Source organism: Sturnus vulgaris, chromosome 5 (assembly GCF_052056855.1).
Source record: "Sturnus vulgaris isolate bStuVul1 chromosome 5, bStuVul1.hap1, whole genome shotgun sequence".
Classification (NCBI taxonomy): domain Eukaryota; kingdom Metazoa; phylum Chordata; class Aves; order Passeriformes; family Sturnidae; genus Sturnus; species Sturnus vulgaris.
In genome coordinates this window covers 2882914-2902452 of record NC_142247.1, presented here as the reverse complement: position 1 = coordinate 2902452, position 19539 = coordinate 2882914, and the positions used below count along the sequence as shown (strand labels likewise).

The 19539-nt window shown below is 43.3% G+C and overlaps 2 protein-coding genes and 1 long non-coding RNA gene across 3 annotated transcripts; 2 read left to right on the top strand and 1 right to left on the bottom strand.

Annotated features, from left to right (window-relative positions):
- Positions 1-5687, top strand: PEX26 (peroxisomal biogenesis factor 26). Its single transcript, XM_014870049.2, has 5 exons — positions 1-216; positions 733-873; positions 1735-2048; positions 2742-2888; positions 3259-5687. The coding sequence occupies exons 1-5, from the start codon at positions 32-34 to the stop codon at positions 3360-3362; spliced, it is 891 nt and encodes a 296-aa protein (XP_014725535.1). The 5' UTR covers positions 1-31; the 3' UTR covers positions 3363-5687.
- A 932-nt stretch (positions 5688-6619) lies between these two features.
- On the top strand, positions 6620-15965 carry TUBA8 (tubulin alpha 8). Its single transcript, XM_088164547.1, has 4 exons — positions 6620-11668; positions 12339-12487; positions 13046-13726; positions 15643-15965. The coding sequence occupies exons 1-4, from the start codon at positions 11641-11643 to the stop codon at positions 15928-15930; spliced, it is 1146 nt and encodes a 381-aa protein (XP_088020673.1). The 5' UTR covers positions 6620-11640; the 3' UTR covers positions 15931-15965.
- On the bottom strand, positions 11861-18643 carry LOC148223507 (uncharacterized). The gene is made up of 2 exons (XR_015803627.1): positions 18557-18643; positions 11861-12525 (listed from the first exon to the last, which is right to left on the bottom strand). It is a non-coding gene; the product is annotated as an uncharacterized LOC148223507 (long non-coding RNA).
- Positions 18644-19539: the final 896 nt, after the last annotated feature.

Below are 19539 nucleotides of genomic sequence, written 5' to 3'. Positions count from 1 at the left end.
CGGGCCCGGGCCGAACCCTCCCGGCGGTGCCATGAGGGGCGAGCCGCTCGCCTGGGCCCCGGGGCCGGCTCAGGCGGCCGCGCTGCTGGAGGAGGCGGCCGATCTGCTGGTGCTGCACCGCGACTTCGCCGCCGCCCTGGAGCGCTGCGAGGCGGGCTGCGACAGCCTGGGCCCCGGCCCCGAACCCGGCACCGAACCCGGCACCGGCCCCGAGAGGTGCGAGCGGTGCCGGCGTGCGGAGGGGACGCGGTGCCGCTGAGATCTGCTCGGTGTCGCACCAGCGCCGGGCGGGCTTGGAGCTTCAGGCCATGCCTGCCCTGCTCTGCGGTGGAAAAACAGCATCATTCTTATTTGACAACAAGTATCCATGTGACGGTTCGGTTCTGCAGCCCGAGCAGTCTCAGGCTCCCTTCCCTACATTTGCAGTGCGGCTGTGCTGCTCCATGACCCTACATAGCTGTAGGGTCTTATCTTTTCTTCTATCCTGTCGATATTTACATGTTTCATCTATGCGTGTTTGAGGGAAATGGGATGTGTCCTTCCTTCTCTCAGAGATACAGTCACCGTGCATATCCTCGGAGGTTGAATTTGCCTTTCTGTAGGGGACAAGTGGAGGGGAAGCAGCTGCCAGAGACCTGTGGAGTACCTGGGCTTCACTGAAGCTCACTGGAAGGGATGCAAGGGGAAATGCGGTTGTAAGAAGCACTTATTTAGGTGTCTGTTCCTTACCAGTTTTGCAGAAGTGAAACGCTCCCTTTGTGTTGTGGGGATTCAGGCGCTGGCTGAGATGAACCGGTGGAGAGAAGTTCTGTCCTGGGTCCTACAGTATTACCATGTCCCTGAACATCTGCCTCCGAAAGTTCTGGAGCTGTGGTGAGTTTCTGTCTGTTGCTGTCAGATATACACAGATATACACACAGGGTTTGCATTGGGTTTAACAGCAGGCCAGGCTTGGGTGTTGTGGAGGGAGCAGAAAACAGAAGAAAGTTTCCCTGCATCCTCAGAACAAGCTCCTTGGAAAATCATAGCTTAGAGATAAGAAATGGATTGTGAAATGGCGAATACAAAAGGAATTTAACTTTCCCCTCTTGGAAGACCCTCTTATCTATCTTCAATATTAGTGGTTCATTTTCTTTTAGTATCCATAGGCCAGCTTTGAATGTAAAATCCCTCAGGGATTGGTCAGAAAGTAGAATTCCCTTGGTAATTGGTGCAAATTGTAAAACCCTCAAAAGATATAAAAACCCCTGTAAAACAATAGCCATGGGTATATGCTAGATTGGATGCCTTCATAGAATAAACCATGGATTTGTGCCTCTCTGCATATGCTGGTCTCTTTTCCCCGCTGGTCTGAGAGCTCCCCACGAGCCAAAATTCTGTCTGGGCAAGGCTCGGGAATGTGCTCCGTTCACTGAGGGCTGTGAAAGCAGTCTCAGGAATCCCAAAGGGACCCCGAAACCCCACCAGTGACATTATGTGATGTTTTTACTTTGCATGGTGTAAGTGAGATCTGGGACAGGCCTGTTCTTGACCTGGGTGTGCTGGAGTGTGCCTGCAAGATTGCTTCATGGTGATCAAGTCCAAAAGGGGTGATGCTGAGACAGCAACATCAACAGCTGCACCTGTTGCCTGCCTCAGAATTCTCTCTTTTGATGTAGAACTTGCCCTGGCTATCAGGGATGTCAGCTTCGACAAGGACTTGTGTTTTTCTCACATTTGTCCCTTGCATTGCAGCATGCTGTTGTACAGCCGAGTGGGGGAGCCGCAGGTGATGCTGGAGGTGGGCAGCAGCTGGCTGAGAGCCCAGGCCAACCAGAGCCTCCCTGAGTTTGGGTCTCTGCTGGAGCTGTACCTGGCGCAGGTGCTGCTGCCCCTGGGGCGCTTCGAGGGCGCGGAGGAGCTGGTGCGGGGCTGTGCCGTGTTCGACAGCCAGCAGCAGCTGGAATTCCTCAGCACCATCCTGGAGAGCCGCTCTCGCTGGGCTCAGCGGGAAGAGACACGCTCAGCTGCTGAGGAGCAGCAAGATCCAGGCACAGAAACTGTTCTGGGTGGGCTTTCCCTCTGTTGTTTGTGCTCTTTTTTTACAGTTTCATTTCAAGTTGGTCCCTTACTAGCAAAGGGTAGCGGGTATTAACTACGTATTAAGAGCATTGCTGCGATAAACAGGCCATGAGAAAGTCCCGTTGTGTATCACAGCAGGAAATTAAAGATTTGGTGATGCCTTTGCAAAGCATATTTAGTCTCTGCCAACATCAAGAGATGACAATTAATGTCCAGGATCAAAAGCACTGTGGGGGTTTTGGAGAGTTTTTTTAAGGTAAAAAAGGAAAACTAAGACTACCTGGCAATCCTATAAGGGTATGTTTTGTTGGCTCTGTGTACAGTTTGCTTCATTTCCATTTACAGTGGAGTCCAAAGTAGAACAATGCCTGTCTAGCATTTAAAGTACTGCTTCTTCTCCAGAGCTGCAAATCATTTGATGTTTTCTCCCAGGACAGAAGCTGGCACTACTGTGGTATATGATCATATTGTAGTAAAGTAGATGCCTAAAAAAGAAGTATAATGAATTGTATTACAAAATTGTACTGTTTCTCTGTTCCATGTTATATAAAAAAACTCAAACCCAACCCAACTCTCATACAATCAGATTTCCAGTATCTTAGTTTCTTATTGTCTATATCTGTGTGATTACTTTTTAAACTTTACTTTGCCCTAACAGCCTTTCTGTTCTTGTTTTCCAGGAGTGCTGTCCCAAAAGCTCCTGACCATGTTTACCTTGCTACGCAGAGCACTGAGGTCCATGTCAAACCACTTCTATTTACTTCCTTACAAGAAGATGCTCTTGGCTACTTTTTTGCTGTACCTGGTGGTGGTGAGATTAGACCCAGGTATAAGATTAAGATTTCTAATTTTTCAAATTCCATTATGGTTATGGAGAAGAAATGGGTTGCTTGTAATAAATTTTCTCTGTGTAAATGTCTCAGGGAGACACAAAATCTGGGTGACTAGGAACTTAGTGTGTCTAATGTTTCCAGTTGCAGTCCATGGAGAAAGATGAAGCTCCACAAATGCCAGTTTTTTGCAAACTCATTCCAGCAGACAAAGACTCTGAGAGGCAGGCAGAGCTGTCCTAGTCTCAGCCTTTTCCTCATTGAAGGAAGGAAGAGAACTAGGTTAGTTAGAACCTGGTTACAACCTGGTTAGTTTTACCTGGTTAGTTTTACCTAGTAAGTTTTACCTTTTTGCTCTGCTTTGCAGCTTCTCCTACATCACTGCCATTCATTTACAAACTGGTCCAGCTCTTCAGACAGGCTTGGGCAGCTGTGCTTTCTCCAGTCCACAGGCCTCCAGTTCGGGACTAAGTGTCTTCCTCCACTGAAAGTGTCACCTTGTTTTGGGGATCTTCCCAGGGAATGTTGAAGTCTGAGATGACCACCTGTGGACTCCTGAAATTTCTTCAGACAGGGAATGGTGGTGTATGAATTTTGAAGCCACAGCAAGTATTCCTGACATTTTGCTTGGTCCTGTCCAACATTAGGGTAAAGCTACTCCTTCCATGTCTGCAACTGAATAAGAACCCTCCTTTTCAAACACTTTGCTGTGGATGTGTCTGTTGAGTGAGGGTTGTGTAGCCAGTTATGAACTATGGAAGAAGTTCTCATCCTTGCAAGTGCTGAGCAGTTCTCTGAACAAGTGCAATAGTGTTCCTGGAGCCATGACTGCAAAAGGCAACAGAGTACCAGTGATTAGGGGAATCTTCTGTTTTGCCTGAAGGCATCTGAAAAGCCCAGTTCCTGCAGCATGGGATTTAGGACAAGCACATGGAAGAAAAAAACTGGAGAAAGTAATGCCTACTGCATTTTGAAAGCCATGGTTTCTCTAGTGACTGATGCCTCTTTGGACAGGCACTGGATTTTAATCATATTTAAGCCAGAAAAATGAGGTGGGTGGGCCACAAAGACTGTTCTACTGTACCTACTCTTCTTAAATGCACATTACAGCACTTAGTGCTTGCCTGATGCATAGTCGTTCTTAGATGCACTTGGTGGTGGTGGTAAGGAAATAGACTTATTTTTTAAAATCATATTCTATGTTATTGTCCTCAGTTGAATAACTGAAGTTGTTTCTTTGTTTTACTCTTTCCCTACCTCTTGCTTTGTTTATGTAGATGTCAAAAAATCTCTCTATATATGTAGAATTCCTCCCCAAGTCCCCAGTGTCCAAAGTCCTGGGTTAGATGGGAATCATTTAGCAATGCTCTGTCATTCAGAACAAAAGTTTATTTTTTATAGAAAGAGAAACTTCTCTGACATCACAAGACCTCCCCCATATCAGTGACAAGTAAATTGTTCCTCTGCAGATCTGTCACCAGACCAACTCCATTTCTGACCACTTGGGGCAGAAATTTGAGGTTTGGGGTAGAACATTAATTTCTCCTCCATCCATTCATCCATCTGTCATCAATTGACAAAGGGTAAATTCCAAGGAGGGAGCACTAACCTAACGAAACACTGCTTTCAAACTGCTGTGTGCTGAAGGGGACAAATTAAAGGCCTCTGTGCCAAAAGGATGTCAACTCACTGATGGCAGCCCAAACTACAAAATGTTTCCAGAGCAGGCTTTTTGGTGGGACCAAACCAAAAGAGAGAAGTAGCCAGTGCAGTCCCAGTGTGGTGTCTCAGAGCAGTAGTGCCCTTTGTCTCTAGCAATAACCATACTCCAGGGTGGTAGCTGTTCCTATTTCCTTCACACACATGGGTGTGTTGGTACCCTCAGACCATGTGTGATCTGCTGCTTTGCTGCCTGCTGGGTAACTTTGCAAACAGCCTAATCTTCACTACTAAAAATAGTTGTCTGTTTCATCTTTCATCTACACTCCAGCATTGTTGTCACACAAACTCAGGCAGGTTATTCATGAGTGCAGTGATGACCTTGCCTAGTTGTCTCAAGAGTTTTTAAAACCCAAACCAATCCCATATCCCTCCCCAGAGTTTTTGTCTCTGCCAGGACTCTACACCAGGTTAAGTAGCACACAGTGCTTCTCCATATAAAAGTGTAATTTCTTATATCCTCTGCACACACAGGGAAGAGCAGCCTTTGATACTGCCAATTTGTTCCTGTAATGCAACTGTAAGTGGATTTACAACACTGAAACCAACACTTGATGTGAAGTCAGGTAGAATGAAACACAGAAGCTCTGTCTGGAGTTGAGCTCTTCCAAGGAATGACCAGGATCAATCTTCTGCCCCCCTGCTTTGCAAGGCCTCAGGTTAAGTCTTTTGTAAGTCACTTAAGGAAATGGCACACTTCACTCTGAAGTCAGGCCAAATTCTTATCAAAGTGACTGTTAGGTAATGAACACTTTTTGCTGTAGTCTTCTGGCATCATTTTTAGTTGGATGGCAGAGGTGCTGTTTTGGAGGATGGTTTGGACCAGTGGTTTCAGCAGGCCATACATAGTTTTTAGAATGCTGTTAAGTGTCATTTACCAGGACTTTTAACATTAAACTTTATTTTAAGTGTAGGTTGGTAACCTTGACTTTATTGGAGTGCAACTGATTTAGAATTATATTGTTTTTAATTCATCATGAGAGAACAAGAAGGCAGAAATAAGCTATCAGGGTTTTTTTTGCAATTAATAATAAAACTGCAGTATCTAATTTTTATAATAAAGTGAATACTGATTTACCTCTTTGTAGAGTTGCTTTTTTGTGATGTGATTGAGCAAAAAAAAAGGTGTTTATTGTATTAATACACTACAAAGTATATCAAAGTTTTCCAGAATTGTTTCACATTGTTTCATAGTTTCAGCATATTTGAATTAAGTAGAGAATGTCTTCTATATGAATCTGGTGAGATCTAATCCACTGATGATGTTGGTAGGGTGTAAGTCTGCATTTTGGGATGGCCAAGACCAATACTATCAAGAATAAAGTACCTGGTATTCATCATTATTAGATGAATGTATCTTTAAATTAGAACTAACTACAGTTCTGACCTTACTGTATTAGGGGAGAAAACTCTACAAATAAAAAGTAAAAATACATATCACAGTTCTCTGTTTCAGGGATAATGCCTGAAAACCAGTATTTTATCAATGTAGCAGCGTTATACAGGTATTTAATTACTAGACTTGGGAAGTTGAGAAATCCTGAAATGAGATGCCACTGGTTCTCCCAGCAGGTGGCAATAGACTAACAGAAAACAGTTATGCAGGGAACACAAGGAAAGTGTTTAAATCCTCATCCACTTTCTGAGGAAGGTATTATAATGTGTGGGAAATGAAAAGGCTTACATGCCCCAAATTAAAAGGAAAAGAGGATTTTATGTGATCACCTCAGAACTTACTAAGAGTGCACTGCTTTGTAAAATGGCACAATGATGTTCTAAAATAACCCATGATTCTGACACTGTTGGTGAGTCATTTAGGTAACCAACCTGTTAAAACTTACCTCCCATCAGGGAGGGAGTGATGGACATCCAGCAGAGGAGAAAAAGCATTTAACTCTCCTTCATTTGCCTCTTGATGTATTTCAATCTCCAGCATACTGAGCTGGGGGAAGAAGGAGTAAGGGGAAGACATTCAGAGTGATGGTGTTTGTCTTCCTGAGCCCCTGATGGAGCCCTGCTGTCCTGCTTGTGGCTGAACACCGTGGGAAGTGTGAATGCACCCCTTGGTTTGCTTTGCTGGTGTGCACAACTTCTGCTTTGTGTGTTAGACTACACCTCAGCTCACAGGTTCTCTCTCACTCTCCTGATCCAGTGCTCAGTTGCCAGTTGGGGTTAAACCAGTGCAACAGTACTTCTGAGTAATAGATTATTCAAAAATGCCATTTTCAGAGATGTGTCTATCTTTAAATAGGGAAAAAAGCTTTAGGTTTCATATGGCAGCTCACCATCTGCCACACAGGTTGAATGCCAGCATCCATCAAGATTATTTACTTTCCAAGGATCCAGGTCCAGGCCATATCTGCCTCATGTCTCTATGGACTCCCACTGGCAGAGAAAATGCCAAAAAGGATTAGGTTGCAAATAATTTAGTAATTCAGAAACCTCTTTTAGGGATTGTCACTGCTAGATCTGATACATTGACTCAAAGTGTGCCTAAGAGGTTTTGGGTGGTGAACTGCTCCAAGTATTTGCTGTGAGACTTTTTCCTGATTCTCTGAAGCTGTAAGCATTAACATTTCAGATTGTCCAGAGTACCAGAGCTTGTCTGGAGTGTTACCACTTCCACTGGAAGAAGGACACTAGACCAACCTATTCCTTAGTCTCAAAGCAACAGTCTGATGGTTTCCTGAAAAACTCTGAGATTCAGCTTAAACAAAGCAGCAGATGGAAATCATCATGGAAATTCTTTGTTGGAAAACAATTATGGCTCCAGAAATAATGGTTCTAGCTTTACCCAGCCAAAATCAAAAAGTAATTATTTGCAGGTTTATGTAAAGAACAGCAAAATTAAGACTGTACCAAAGTGAGTTTATAAAAAGCAGTATGAACTATTTCTCACTGTTAAAATGCAGGTGCTAAAGAAGATACTTCAATGCTGGTTGCCAAACAGTTGCAGAAAAATCTATTAATATCATCATGCCAGAGTAGACTAACTTACATTTTAGGAATTACCTGTTTAATGTCTGCTGATTAAACAACATCATAAACAGTCCATTTATAAAGTCTGGGGATACATAATGCAGATTCAAGCAATCAAGTGTGCCTTCCTCTTTGTTACCTAGGGGTTACAAACACGAGGATTTCTCTGCTGAGAGGAGCTGCAGCTTTCCAGGGGTGAACTATTGCAGAAGGAGCCAAGTGGAGGTGGCTGCACTAATGGTGTGTGTGCTGCAGGTGATGTAAAATCCTGAGCTGTGAGAGAGCACGGTGTTACATGGGCACGTTCCCAAGGAAAGCTGCACTGAGTTTGAAGCCCGGGGTGTCTGTGGGTGGGTGGATTTGCACAGGAGGGTGTTGGAGCAGCAGGGTGACCTCTTCCTCCAGCACTGTGACACTGAAGTGCAGCAGCAGGTGCCACAGGGTGCCTCCTGCCCTGCAGCCCAGAGCCAGCTCCAGCACAGAGCAGGGATCCCAAAGGAGGGAAACACCTCTGCAGACACCATGGTAAGGGGGATGTGGGAGCACCATGGTGAGGGGGACTGGGTGAGGGGAGGCACAGGGGTCTGCTGCTGGTATCAGTAGGTTTTGCCACAGAACCCTGATCTCACACACCACTTACCATGTAAGAAGAAGAGAAAGCAGTGCAGAAAATCTCACTGAAGCATTATGGCATTAAATTTTCTTCAGAGAGTCCCCAATGAGTGGAATTATAAGACAAATTAGATGTGGAGTCTTAGCTGGTTGGTACTTTCTGTTGTGACCACATTTTCTCAACACCAGTTCATTTTCATATGAGATAAATGTGGTTTTTTTTAAAAATAAACCAAAACCAGTTATTTACCTTTGTGTCTGTTTTAAATTAATTTAGCCCCAATGGCTATATTGTCCATAGCTATACAGGATATTCATGTGTGTTTCTGGAGTCCAAGAATCCTTTTCTATATGTCTGCATTTAAGTAAGTGACAAAATGTCCTTTGTTTGTAAGTGTTGGGGATTTGTTATAAATTTGTAGAAATCTCTCAAAACTTCTTAGAATGTGAAAAAATCCATTTCACCTGGTATATCTCTAGCACAGAGTCTAATTTTGGTGCAGAGGAAGAACTTCCTGCCAGCTTATCTTGCAGGCAAAATACTTCCACAGCCTTCCCAGACCTAGGGAAGGGAATGTTTGTGGAACAGCTGGAAGAATAAAGTCTGCCTTTTCCAGTAAATCCTGGAGCCAGGTATTTTGTTTTTTTAAGAGTCAAAGCTGTCCCAGATTTAGTTTCACAAAGGATCTGGTCCTTTCTACTGTTTCTTTGTTAGACCAGTCCTGGTACATTGGTGGTGGGATGTGAAACATGAGTTTGGAATAGACTCCAAATTAAAATATCATGTAAAGATCAGTTTACTCTGACTGTGACGCTGGAGAAGGCCACTCCCTTCCCTGCTAAAAGTCTGGCATCTATTTTAATGCTGTTTACTATGCAAAATCAGAAACCTTTTTTTCATTGTCTTCTCTCTTTGGCAGAATATTTGCAAATTACTGCTGGGGTAGGAGAAGATGAAATGGCTCAAAAAGCAGGATTTCAAACTAGAGCAGCTGAAAACTCAGTCTGGAAAGTCTTCAACTATAGTCCTCTATGAAGTTTTACAATATTAACTTCTAAAAGCAGCATTCACTTGTTCTACCTGTGAAAAAACAGATCAATTCCTCTACAGACCTGAAGAAGTGAGCAAAGCAGCTCTTTAGGTTTAAAATATTGCTTGATTTGTAATTGTGGTTTTGCTTTAAAAGATACTCTTTTTAAAAGCCAGCTGGCCTCATTGCTGTGTTTGAAAAGAAATATTTTTCCTTTTCTTTTTTTTTTTTTTTCCTTATTTTTCTTGCTGCCAGCCTCACAGATTCACCCTGGGATTTGAAAGAAAAGTCAGCATTAATTGAATTCTCTAAGCCTTTGGTGTCTCCTGAGTAATCCTCCATGTTGCAACACACTGACTTATGAAGCCCCATTGTCACTCTAATAACTCAGAGACTTTTGCACAACTCAGTTGAGAAAAACTGGGTTTTGCAAGCACACTTGAAAGCACATGCATTTGCAGAGTCAGCAGCTTAGGAACGAGGACTGAATAGAAATAATCTATTTCATCGAATGAAAGATTTAAATTGAGCTTTCATGTTCATATCTCTGGAGCAGTGTTTTCTTCACAAATAGACATATATTTGTGTTTAAGACACGTAACTGAAGATATTTTTCAGAAGCAACTAGAATTTCAAAAGTCATCACTGCCCCAGAGATGTTGCTGGTCGCACATTATGACTGAAAATTTAGTTTTTGGGGAGGATACATTTCATTCTCAGGTCACAGAATGATTTTTCTGGGTAAGCAGTTATAGAATTTAATTAAAAAAAAACCAACTGGTCAAATCTGATAGTGCCACTGGTTATCTCTAAATGCAATATTACAAAACGAGAATGAGTGAGGATTGTCCTTTGCCCTTAAAGCCAGGCCTCCCTCATATCTGGGCATCTCAATTCTCCTTCCCTCTCTAAAGCCTGGCAGTGGTCAGTGAGCTGCTCACTGAAACCATTCTTGGTTGTTTTCTGTGTGGGGCCCAAACATTGTCTGGAAAAATATGAACTGGCTTAAGCCAAAACTGTGTCAGTTTTTTTGAATTAGCAATCAGCACAGGAGATCACAGTTACTATGACCTGACTTTTTTTTGCTCTCTAGTATAGACAGGGATTACAAAAACCAGAACTCAGGCAGCTTTAGTTGCTCCAAAGAAGAAACCAGAAAATCTGAAAAAATCCACATGCCTGAAGCCACTCTCTCATTAAAAAAAAAAAAAAAAGCCTTCTACTACACCCAGTGTTGCAATTGCTGGGACTGACCCAGAAGTATTTGCTTTATAATTCTGTTTGTGAACTTATGGCCTTCATGGTCCTTTACTTTTAAGTGTACAGGATTTTGGATCAATTGACACCTGCCTACTTTACCTTGATGTTACAGAGTTTTCCTGGCTGGCACAGAAACAATGCTGGAAATCATGCAAATACACTGAACTGAAATGGCACTGTCTGACAAGCAATGGACCCATAAATGTAAAATTAATGTCTGCTCAGGAGCTGGAAGGAACATTTGTTTCAACCAAGAAAATCTGAAATAATTTCCTTAGGTGAAAGCAGCTCTTCCAAGTTTCCACGTGTGCTGATTTTGTATTAATTGGTGCTCAGAGGAGAGTAAATGTAGGAGAGGAAAGGAGGGGTGGTCTAAAAGTTTTATTCTAGATTCATTACTCCTCTATGTTGTTAATAAAAGTTTTCTTTACGCCCTTTAAGTTTTAAACCTACCTTACTTTTACTCCTAATCCTATCTCACAACAAAAAATAAGTATATTAAAATTAACGAATCTAAAGCACTACACCATGCTAGCCTGCTGTCAGAGGGCAGAAGGATCAAAAGACATCACCTGCCTTGGGTTACATAAGGGTGAAGGATGCCACATGGCTGTGTCAGGTTCCAGCCAGGAGTAAAAATAAACCAGACTGGGATGTGCTCCCCAGCAGGGCCAATCCAGGAGGAAAGGTGGGGTTTGTGCAAGTGAAATTTTTTCCTGACTGTTTTATAGTAGAGCACAGAGGTCTCAATTTTTTAAAGCACTGCCTCAGTGTGTGGCATGTGCATGTGCAGCCTCATTGTGGTGGTGGGGCTGAGCACCCAAATGAACAGCTGGCAGTGACAACTCCCCAATTTTTTGGCAAAGCAATACACTGGGAAAGTGTAACCAGCAGGAATAAGGAGAGCTGAGGTACTCTGCTTTTTCTGACCCTCTGTTTCCCTCTCCCCTCAGCGTGAGTGCATCTCTGTCCACGTTGGCCAGGCTGGAGTGCAGATAGGAAATGCCTGCTGGGAGCTCTTCTGCCTGGAGCATGGCATCCAGCCTGATGGCACCTTCAAGGACCTGCCAGATAAACTCAGCTCTGATGACTCTTTCACCACGTTTTTCAATGAAACAGCCACTGGGAAGCACGTGCCACGGGCTGTCATGGTGGACTTGGAACCAACTGTGGTAGGTCAGTATAGAAATAAACCTGCAAAATGGAGATGAGATTGCTTTTCCTCGAATCACTGTGGTGGGCCACCAGTCTTCACTGGCACAAAGCAGCCCTTTGTACCTTGGGCCACCACTAGGTAGCATAAAATTAATTTTCTTGTGACGCAGGACACCAGATTCTATCACAGGTGTTACAAATATAGGAACAGAAGGATCCCCAGCAGTTTAATAGTTGGTACATATAGTGTACAACTTCTCTTTTCATTAATATTTAACTTCTGGGTTTGTTTATCATGACATTTTTGCCATTCAAATTCTGCTTTTCTTCAGTTTGGATTCAAAGTGGGAGCCCAACCGCTTCCTTCCAATAATAGAAGAATGTCTAAAAATTTGGACACCAGGATTTGTTCATGCTTTTTTTTTTTCTGGGGACTTGTGGATGCAGGCTGTACTTGCCACCAACACAGGCTCATGAGAAAATAAGTGGCTGGATTGAAGATGCACCACAAATCAATCAAATGCAACACTGAAAAAAATGCTCTGGAGACATTTCCCTTCTCCATCAGCATCTGTCTTTTGGCATCATGAGCTCCCACGACTGAGGGCATGCACTGATGCCAACAACAACAACAACCACCAGAATTTGTTGTACAAATATGCTCCAGTGCCAATTTCTCTTTCCCCTTCAGATGAAGTACGGGCTGGCACCTTCCGGGAGCTTTTCCATCCAGAGCAGCTGATCACAGGGAAGGAAGATGCAGCCAATAACTACGCCCGTGGCCACTACACCATCGGCAAGGAAAGCATTGACATGGTGCTGGATCGTGTCCGTAAGCTGGTAAGCCCCAGTAGTTTTGAAAAACAGCAGTTTGGACTCTGCAGAAGAAAAAAAAAGGCAGAACTAAAGAAAGAAGGGCAGCTGGGTAATTGTAAATGGTGCCAAAGTTTCAGAAAAGTGATTGCAAGTCATACAGACGATATTTTGGACATGGTACAGAAGAGAGAAGCCCAGGAGTTCACTTCCCAGCTGCATGCCTCCAGGCTTTTTTATGAAGTGGTTCTGAATAAGTAATTTTTAATTATCAGCACAGCCCTACAGCACCAATACTGATACCGAAGGGTGGATTATGCAGTTGTACATTGCTGGTTTCAGCTACAATAACAGTGCTGTGTGAAGTTCAGAGAGAGAAAGAGAGAGAGACCTGGACAGATCCCTATGTCATAAGCTGAGACAGTGAGGGAAGCAAAGGTTGGAATTATCACCAGCCCTTTCCCAGGAAAACTTGACATGAAATCAATGCTGCATACTGCCTATGACTGCTCAGGATAAGCTCACATGGCAGTCTTTTCCACCTTTTTCAGCTGCTGCTCTTTTACTTTTTCTTCTGCTTTCTAGACCGACGCCTGTTCTGGGCTGCAAGGATTCCTGATCTTCCACAGCTTTGGCGGCGGCACCGGCTCTGGATTTACCTCCCTGCTGATGGAACGCCTCTCTGTGGATTATGGAAAGAAGTCCAAACTGGAGTTTGCCATCTACCCGGCCCCTCAGGTCTCCACGGCCGTGGTGGAGCCCTACAACTCCATCCTGACCACGCACACCACGCTGGAGCACTCGGACTGCGCCTTCATGGTGGACAACGAGGCCATCTACGACATCTGCCGCCGCAACCTGGCCATCGAGCGGCCCACCTACACCAACCTGAACCGCCTCATCAGCCAGATCGTGTCCTCCATCACGGCCTCGCTGCGCTTCGACGGCGCCCTCAACGTGGACCTGACAGAATTCCAGACCAACCTGGTGCCCTACCCGCGCATCCACTTCCCGCTGGTCACCTACGCGCCCATCATCTCCTCCGACAGGGCCCACCACGAGCAGCTCTCGGTGGCCGAGATCACCAACGCCTGCTTCGAGCCCTCCAACCAGATGGTGAAGTGTGACCCGAGGCACGGCAAGTACATGGCGTGCTGCATGCTCTACCGCGGCGACGTTGTCCCCAAGGACGTCAACGTGGCCATTGCGGCCATCAAGACCAAGAGAAGCGTCCAGTTTGTCGACTGGTGTCCAACAGGCTTCAAGGTGAGCAGGGCTGCCACCAGCTTCTCTTTGCTGCTTGAAGGGCAGGTTCAGTCGAGTAGAAAACTTGTATTTAAAAAGTTTTCTGTCTTGTTATTTCTCCTATTTCCTCCTGATTCTATTGGGAATATAGATATTTCCCAGTGAACGTAAGAAAAATGCATTTATATAAATGTACCTTTTCTCCTTTGGACATCTCAGTGACACAGGCTCTTACATTTTTAAATAAGTGGAAATTCGGAGTGTGTATGGGTTAAAATTTAAAGCAGTTTTAATTTCAGACCTGACCTTTGGAACAGACAAAAAGAGCTTCTCTTTAGTGTTTGAAGAGCAGTAGAAAACTTGTCTATTTCTCCTATTTCCCCCTGATTCTATTGGGAATATAGATATTTCCCAGTGAACGTAAGAAAAATGCATTTATATAAAATAGAAATTTGGATATCCTAATGACACGGGCTCTTACATACCAAAGTAGGTGGAAATTCAGAGTGTGTATGGGTTAAAATTTAAAGCAGTTTTAATTTCAGACCTAATCTTTGGAACAAACATTAAGAGCTTCTCTTTAGTGTTTTAAGGGCAGGTTCAGTCTAATACAAAACTTGTCCATTTCTCCTATTTCCCCCGATTCTATTGGGAAAATAGATATTTCCCAAGGAATGTAAGAAGGATGCATTTATATAAAATAGAAATTTGAACATCCCAATGACACAGGCTCTTATATATTTAAATAAGTGGAAATTCGGAGTGTGTATGGGTTAAAATTTAAAGCAGTTTTAATTTCAGACCTGATCTTTGGAACAGACAATACAAGCTTCTCTTTAGTGTTTTAAGGGCAGTAGAAAACTTGTCTATTTCTCCTATTTCCCCCGAACATGGGAGAATATAGATATTTCCCAATGAATGTAAGAAAAATGCATTTATATAAAATAGAAATTTGGATATCCTAATGACACGGGCTCTTACATACTTAAGTAAGTGGAAATTCAGAGTGTGTATGGGTTAAAATTTAAAGCAGTTTTAATTTCAGACCTGACCTTTGGAACAGACAATAAACATTGTCTCTGAGGCACCATCTAAAATTGAGGAAGTACCAAAATTGAGGAAATACCAAAACCGATAAAATTAATAAAGGAAATGCTGATATTAGGGAATCTCTTAGTTAACCTAGACATATTATACAACCTCTCCCCACTGACTGCACAGCAATGTTGGGAAACATATTTTCAACAATAATACAGACATTAAAGTGGAAACATATTTGTCATATGAACAGCTCCTTCAACAATGAAAACTTTCAACTGGAGCCAACTTTTTCTTTTAGTTTCTACAGAGTATCTTGATGAAACTCTATATTCAGTATTGAGTAGCTGTGTACACACATATATATAATATATATAATATCTATACTGTTCTACTGTTTAACATACACTGATGAGTTTGCAGCTTCTTTTTCTGTTAGTTTCTACAGAGTATCTTGATGAAACTATATTCAGGATTGAGTAGCTGCATGTACACTGATGAGTTTGCAGCTTTCTTAACAGCTACTCAAGATGGAGATAGAGATGGATATGGATATTAATATTAATATGGATATAGATATGAGTACAGATATGAATACAAATATGAATATAGATATGAGTACAGATATTAGTATAGATATGAATAGAGATATGAATACAGATATGAGTACAGATATGAATAGAGATATGAATATAGATATGAATACAGATATGAATAGAGATATGAATAGAGATATGAATACAGATATGAATAGAGATATGAATACAGATATGAATATTATATGCTCTTTGACATTTGTAATGGGGTTTGCCTACCCCAGCATCTGTAACTTGACTCTCATTTCTGCAGCTCCTTGCCTCCTGCTGTTTTACAGCCTTCTCTCCCATTGCTGTCCCCAGGTTGGGATCAACTACCAGCCTCCCACGGTGGTTCCTGGTGGAGACCTGGCCCAGGTGCAGAGGGCAGTCTGCATGCTGAGCAACACCACGGCCATTGCTGAGGCTTGGGCCAGGCTGGACCACAAGTTCGACCTGATGTATGCCAAAAGAGCTTTTGTGCACTGGTATGTGGGTGAAGGCATGGAGGAGGGAGAGTTTGCAGAGGCCCGAGAGGACCTGGCTGCCCTGGAAAAGGACTATGAAGAAGTGGGAACTGACTCGTTTGAAGAGGAGAATGATGGGGAGTGATTTTAAAATACATTTTGTTCCTGGCGAGCACAGAATTGTCTCTGGTCACTGTATTGCATGTGTCAACAATTAGGTCAGCTTTTCTGTAAGTTGTAAACATAAATTTAGGAGTGACATTTTTTATTCTATAAATGACAGGCAGATCCCATCAGCTGTAGTAATGCCCCACCACTCCAGTAATGTAAAAGAGACTCGCTTTCCCTTGCACACTTAATATGAGCCCTTAAAAGCTCTAATGTACATGATAAACTCACTACATTCCACATAGGTCATCCCAAAAAGCTGCAGAATCCTGCTCCTGCCAACAGGGACATCACAGACATCTGCCAAAGCTGGGATTCTGTGGAATCCCCAATCAGCTACAACACTCTTTGGGATATTTGAAAAGTCATGAAGTCCCAGGGGATTGGAAAAGGTGAAACATTGTCCCCATTGTTAAAATGGGTAGAAAGGAGGGTCCTGGTGGCTGCCAACCTTGTTGGCCTCACCTCTGTGGGAAGATCATGGAAGAAGTCCTCCCAGGAGCTATGCTAAGGTATATAGAGGCAGATTTAATTGGATGCTCATGGATAAATTAACTGGGCACTAATGCATGAAGCACCTAGGTGCTCATGCATAAATTAATTGGGAATTTATTAACACCTTGGTGTGACAAATGAGATGTTGTCTTGCTTTTTGATTAGGTTCTCCTACATGCATTTCTGATCCTCCTTGCTCATTTCAGAACCTGGATTTTTTATGATGCTGATACAGAATTCCTTTCAAGAAGAACCTGCCTATAAAAAGTAAGGCAATTCTTAGAAATATCCAAGTTGCCTTTCTTTTAGGACTGTGAACTTGCAGACCTGAAAACATTTCTGGGACTGATTCTGCCAGGTTTTCTCTCAAAAAGTAAGACAATATCTCTCCTTTGTTGCACAGGTGTGTTCATAAATTCCCAGTTAATTAATGCATGAATGTTACTTACCTCACATTTCCCTCCCTTACCCCTTGTATTTCTCATCCTTTTTTCACCTCACATTTCCCACCATTTTTTCTCTCATTTACTGCCCTTTCACCCTCTGTTCAAATACTTCAGGTGTTGTAAAGAGGAGGATTTTTCCTCAATTAAACATTAAATAATGGAAAAGGCAAGTTTTCCTTTAATTGATACCCTTAAAATCACAGGTGAAAAGGGATCCCTTTAAATACAGACAATAATGGAAAAGGAGATTTCCCCCTCAATTCAAACCCCTTTTCCATCCTTTTAAACCCCCCTTCTCTTTTCTGGGGTCACTGGGATGCAGTAGGGGGGGACAGGGAAGATGAAATAGAAAAGAGAAAGAAAAAGGATCTTCCCTGCTCCTCCCCACGCTGCCCCACCTGCTCAGGTGTGCTGCTCCCCTCTCCTGTGCTGTCCTGGCACAGGGCTCGTCCCTTTGCCCATCCTGAGCAAAGCCCTGGGAGCAGCCAGGTGTTCCCCCTGAACAGCCACTGCTGGCATCATTGTCCCTTGAGAGATCCCTGGGGATTGGGACAGAAACAGAACAGGGACAGAAACCCCCTGAAAACAGCCCCGAGCAGGGCCTGCCCCTCCTCATCCTCACTGACCACACCTGGGGCTGTGATTTCTTGTCTTCCCCAGTGCTTTTAGGTCTCATCCTGACGCTCTGATTTATTTTATTTGTGGGGACACTCAGTAACCAGCAGCCCTGCTCTTGATTGAAGCAGTCAAGGCACTTTTTGGAGCTGTTTGGACATTGGAAGTGCCGTGGCAATTATCAGCAGCTTTTGTCGCAGGGACACTCCATGGTGACACTCAGCAGTCAGTGCGTTTGGACCCCCAAACTCTGCACCTTTTCCCTTTGAGCCCCTCCCTTCATCTGAGCCCATTTTCTGGGCTGGCTTCTGCCTGCTACCTGCTTTGGAAGTGACGTGTCACTTAGGCGAAGCTTAAAATACTCTTGACACATAATACTCCTCCTAACTGAGTGTCCAGGCTCTCACAGAGGTCATTACCAAAAGCTCTTTCAGCTCCACCCGGAATATCTAGTTCCTGTGTAAGCTCCGATGTCCTTTTGCACTTTGCTCAGGCGGTTTCCTTCTCTCTAGGTAATTTTATGGCTTAGAGGTTCTTATCTCTCCCTCTCTTCTATCAGGCAGTCGCCACACAAGCCAGTAATAGGAAGAAGATGTCAGGAAAATTAATCCACAAACACCAGAGGTTTATGTCCAAAAAGGAGACAGAGGAGTCCTTTTTGTTTTATTCGAATAAAGGGAGAAATCATGGGGCATTCCCCTGGAATCTCTCCAATTTTTGGAGGACCCAGTCTCCCTTTTTATCCCAATTTCCCGGCCACATTTCCCTCTTTCTTTCCCCGTGGGCTGAGGTACTTGAGAGGTACAGACTTCCTAGAACACCTGATACCTGAGATTCCCCTCGAATGTACAACCCTCCCTTTTAATTTTTAATTCTTAGAGAATTCATGGTTTCCCCCCCACCATTGTTTCTTTCCTCTTTCGATATCCAGTTTCATTTATCAGCAAACCTACAGTTTGTTCGTAAAGGCAAATATATATTTTTTTTCCATTCGTTAGTTAGTGGAATCCTTCCCATTGTTAATCTCTCAGTGCTGGTTTTACCTACCCGCAAACCCACAGCTTGTGTGTAAAGACAAATCCTTCATTCTTCTCAGGAACGTCACTAAATCTAAACTATTGCTCTTAAACTCTGCCACAGCCACGACGCTGAGTCATTTGTGCCGTTTTCTCAGAAGTCCCTGCAGATATGTGGGATATACAGATGTACCCTCCAGATATAGATACAGATATATCCAGCACAGTTCTCACTCTCCCTCTGCCTCGACTGAACACCTGTGTGATAATTGATAAAATTTTCGTGTTAATTACAAAAGCATTGGGTTTGTATAAACCAGAATACTAAGCTCTGAAGTGAAGCATGGACACTAGATAAAGGAAATTATATGATTAAATAATTCTGTTTAAAATCACCTTGTTATGTTATGTTGTATTATGTTACATTATATTATGTTATGTTTTCCAAATAAGTTGTATCGGCTACCAGCTTGCAAAATCAGACTTCCCAATAGCCCTTCCTGCCTTTGTCTGATCAATGCTGCCTATCTCAAGGACCAGAGTCCCAGAACTTCTCTGGTGGTTATCTACAAGGACCAGATGGTTATCCGTGACTGATTATCGCCCGGAGGCTTTGGGAATTTGGATAAGGATGTTTATTCGACCACCACTTCTTACCTGGCAAAATTATGACAGCAAAAAACCCCAAAATTATTGATTACAACGAGAAACCACGGTATAAGAAGAGGCTGCAAACCAAGGTTCGGTGGGGCGTGGAGTGGGCGGTGACCCCTCGCGTTCCCCAGCGCGCTGCTTGCTCTGTCTAGATCAAATAAAAACAACCTAAATTTTGCCGAATATCGAGACTTTCGTCTCTCATTTATAACACCCAGAAGGGAATAAACGTATTAAAGGACAAAGAACCGGCAGTAAAACCCTCTCGGCTCTTTCTCCCAGCCCCCTCCGTGCCGGGAGGAGGCGGCTCCGAGTTTCACTTTCTGTGCCCGCTCTCAGCCGAGCGAGAAATGAAACCTG

Excerpts from the sequence above, each read along its gene's own strand:
- TUBA8 (XM_088164547.1), top strand. The coding sequence starts at position 11,641 with ATGGTGGACTTGGAACCAACTGTGGTAG. Across the intron at positions 11,669-12,338 it reads CTTGGAACCAACTGTGGTAG|ATGAAGTACGGGCTGGCACC; the intron begins GTCAGTATAGAA and ends TTTCCCCTTCAG. Across the intron at positions 12,488-13,045 it reads TGGATCGTGTCCGTAAGCTG|ACCGACGCCTGTTCTGGGCT; the intron begins GTAAGCCCCAGT and ends TCTGCTTTCTAG.
- PEX26 (XM_014870049.2), top strand. The coding sequence starts at position 32 with ATGAGGGGCGAGCCGCTCGCCTGGGCCCCGGGGCCGGCTCAGGCGGCC. Across the intron at positions 2,049-2,741 it reads AGGCACAGAAACTGTTCTGG|GAGTGCTGTCCCAAAAGCTC; the intron begins GTGGGCTTTCCC and ends CTTGTTTTCCAG. Across the intron at positions 2,889-3,258 it reads GGTGGTGAGATTAGACCCAG|CTTCTCCTACATCACTGCCA; the intron begins GTATAAGATTAA and ends TCTGCTTTGCAG.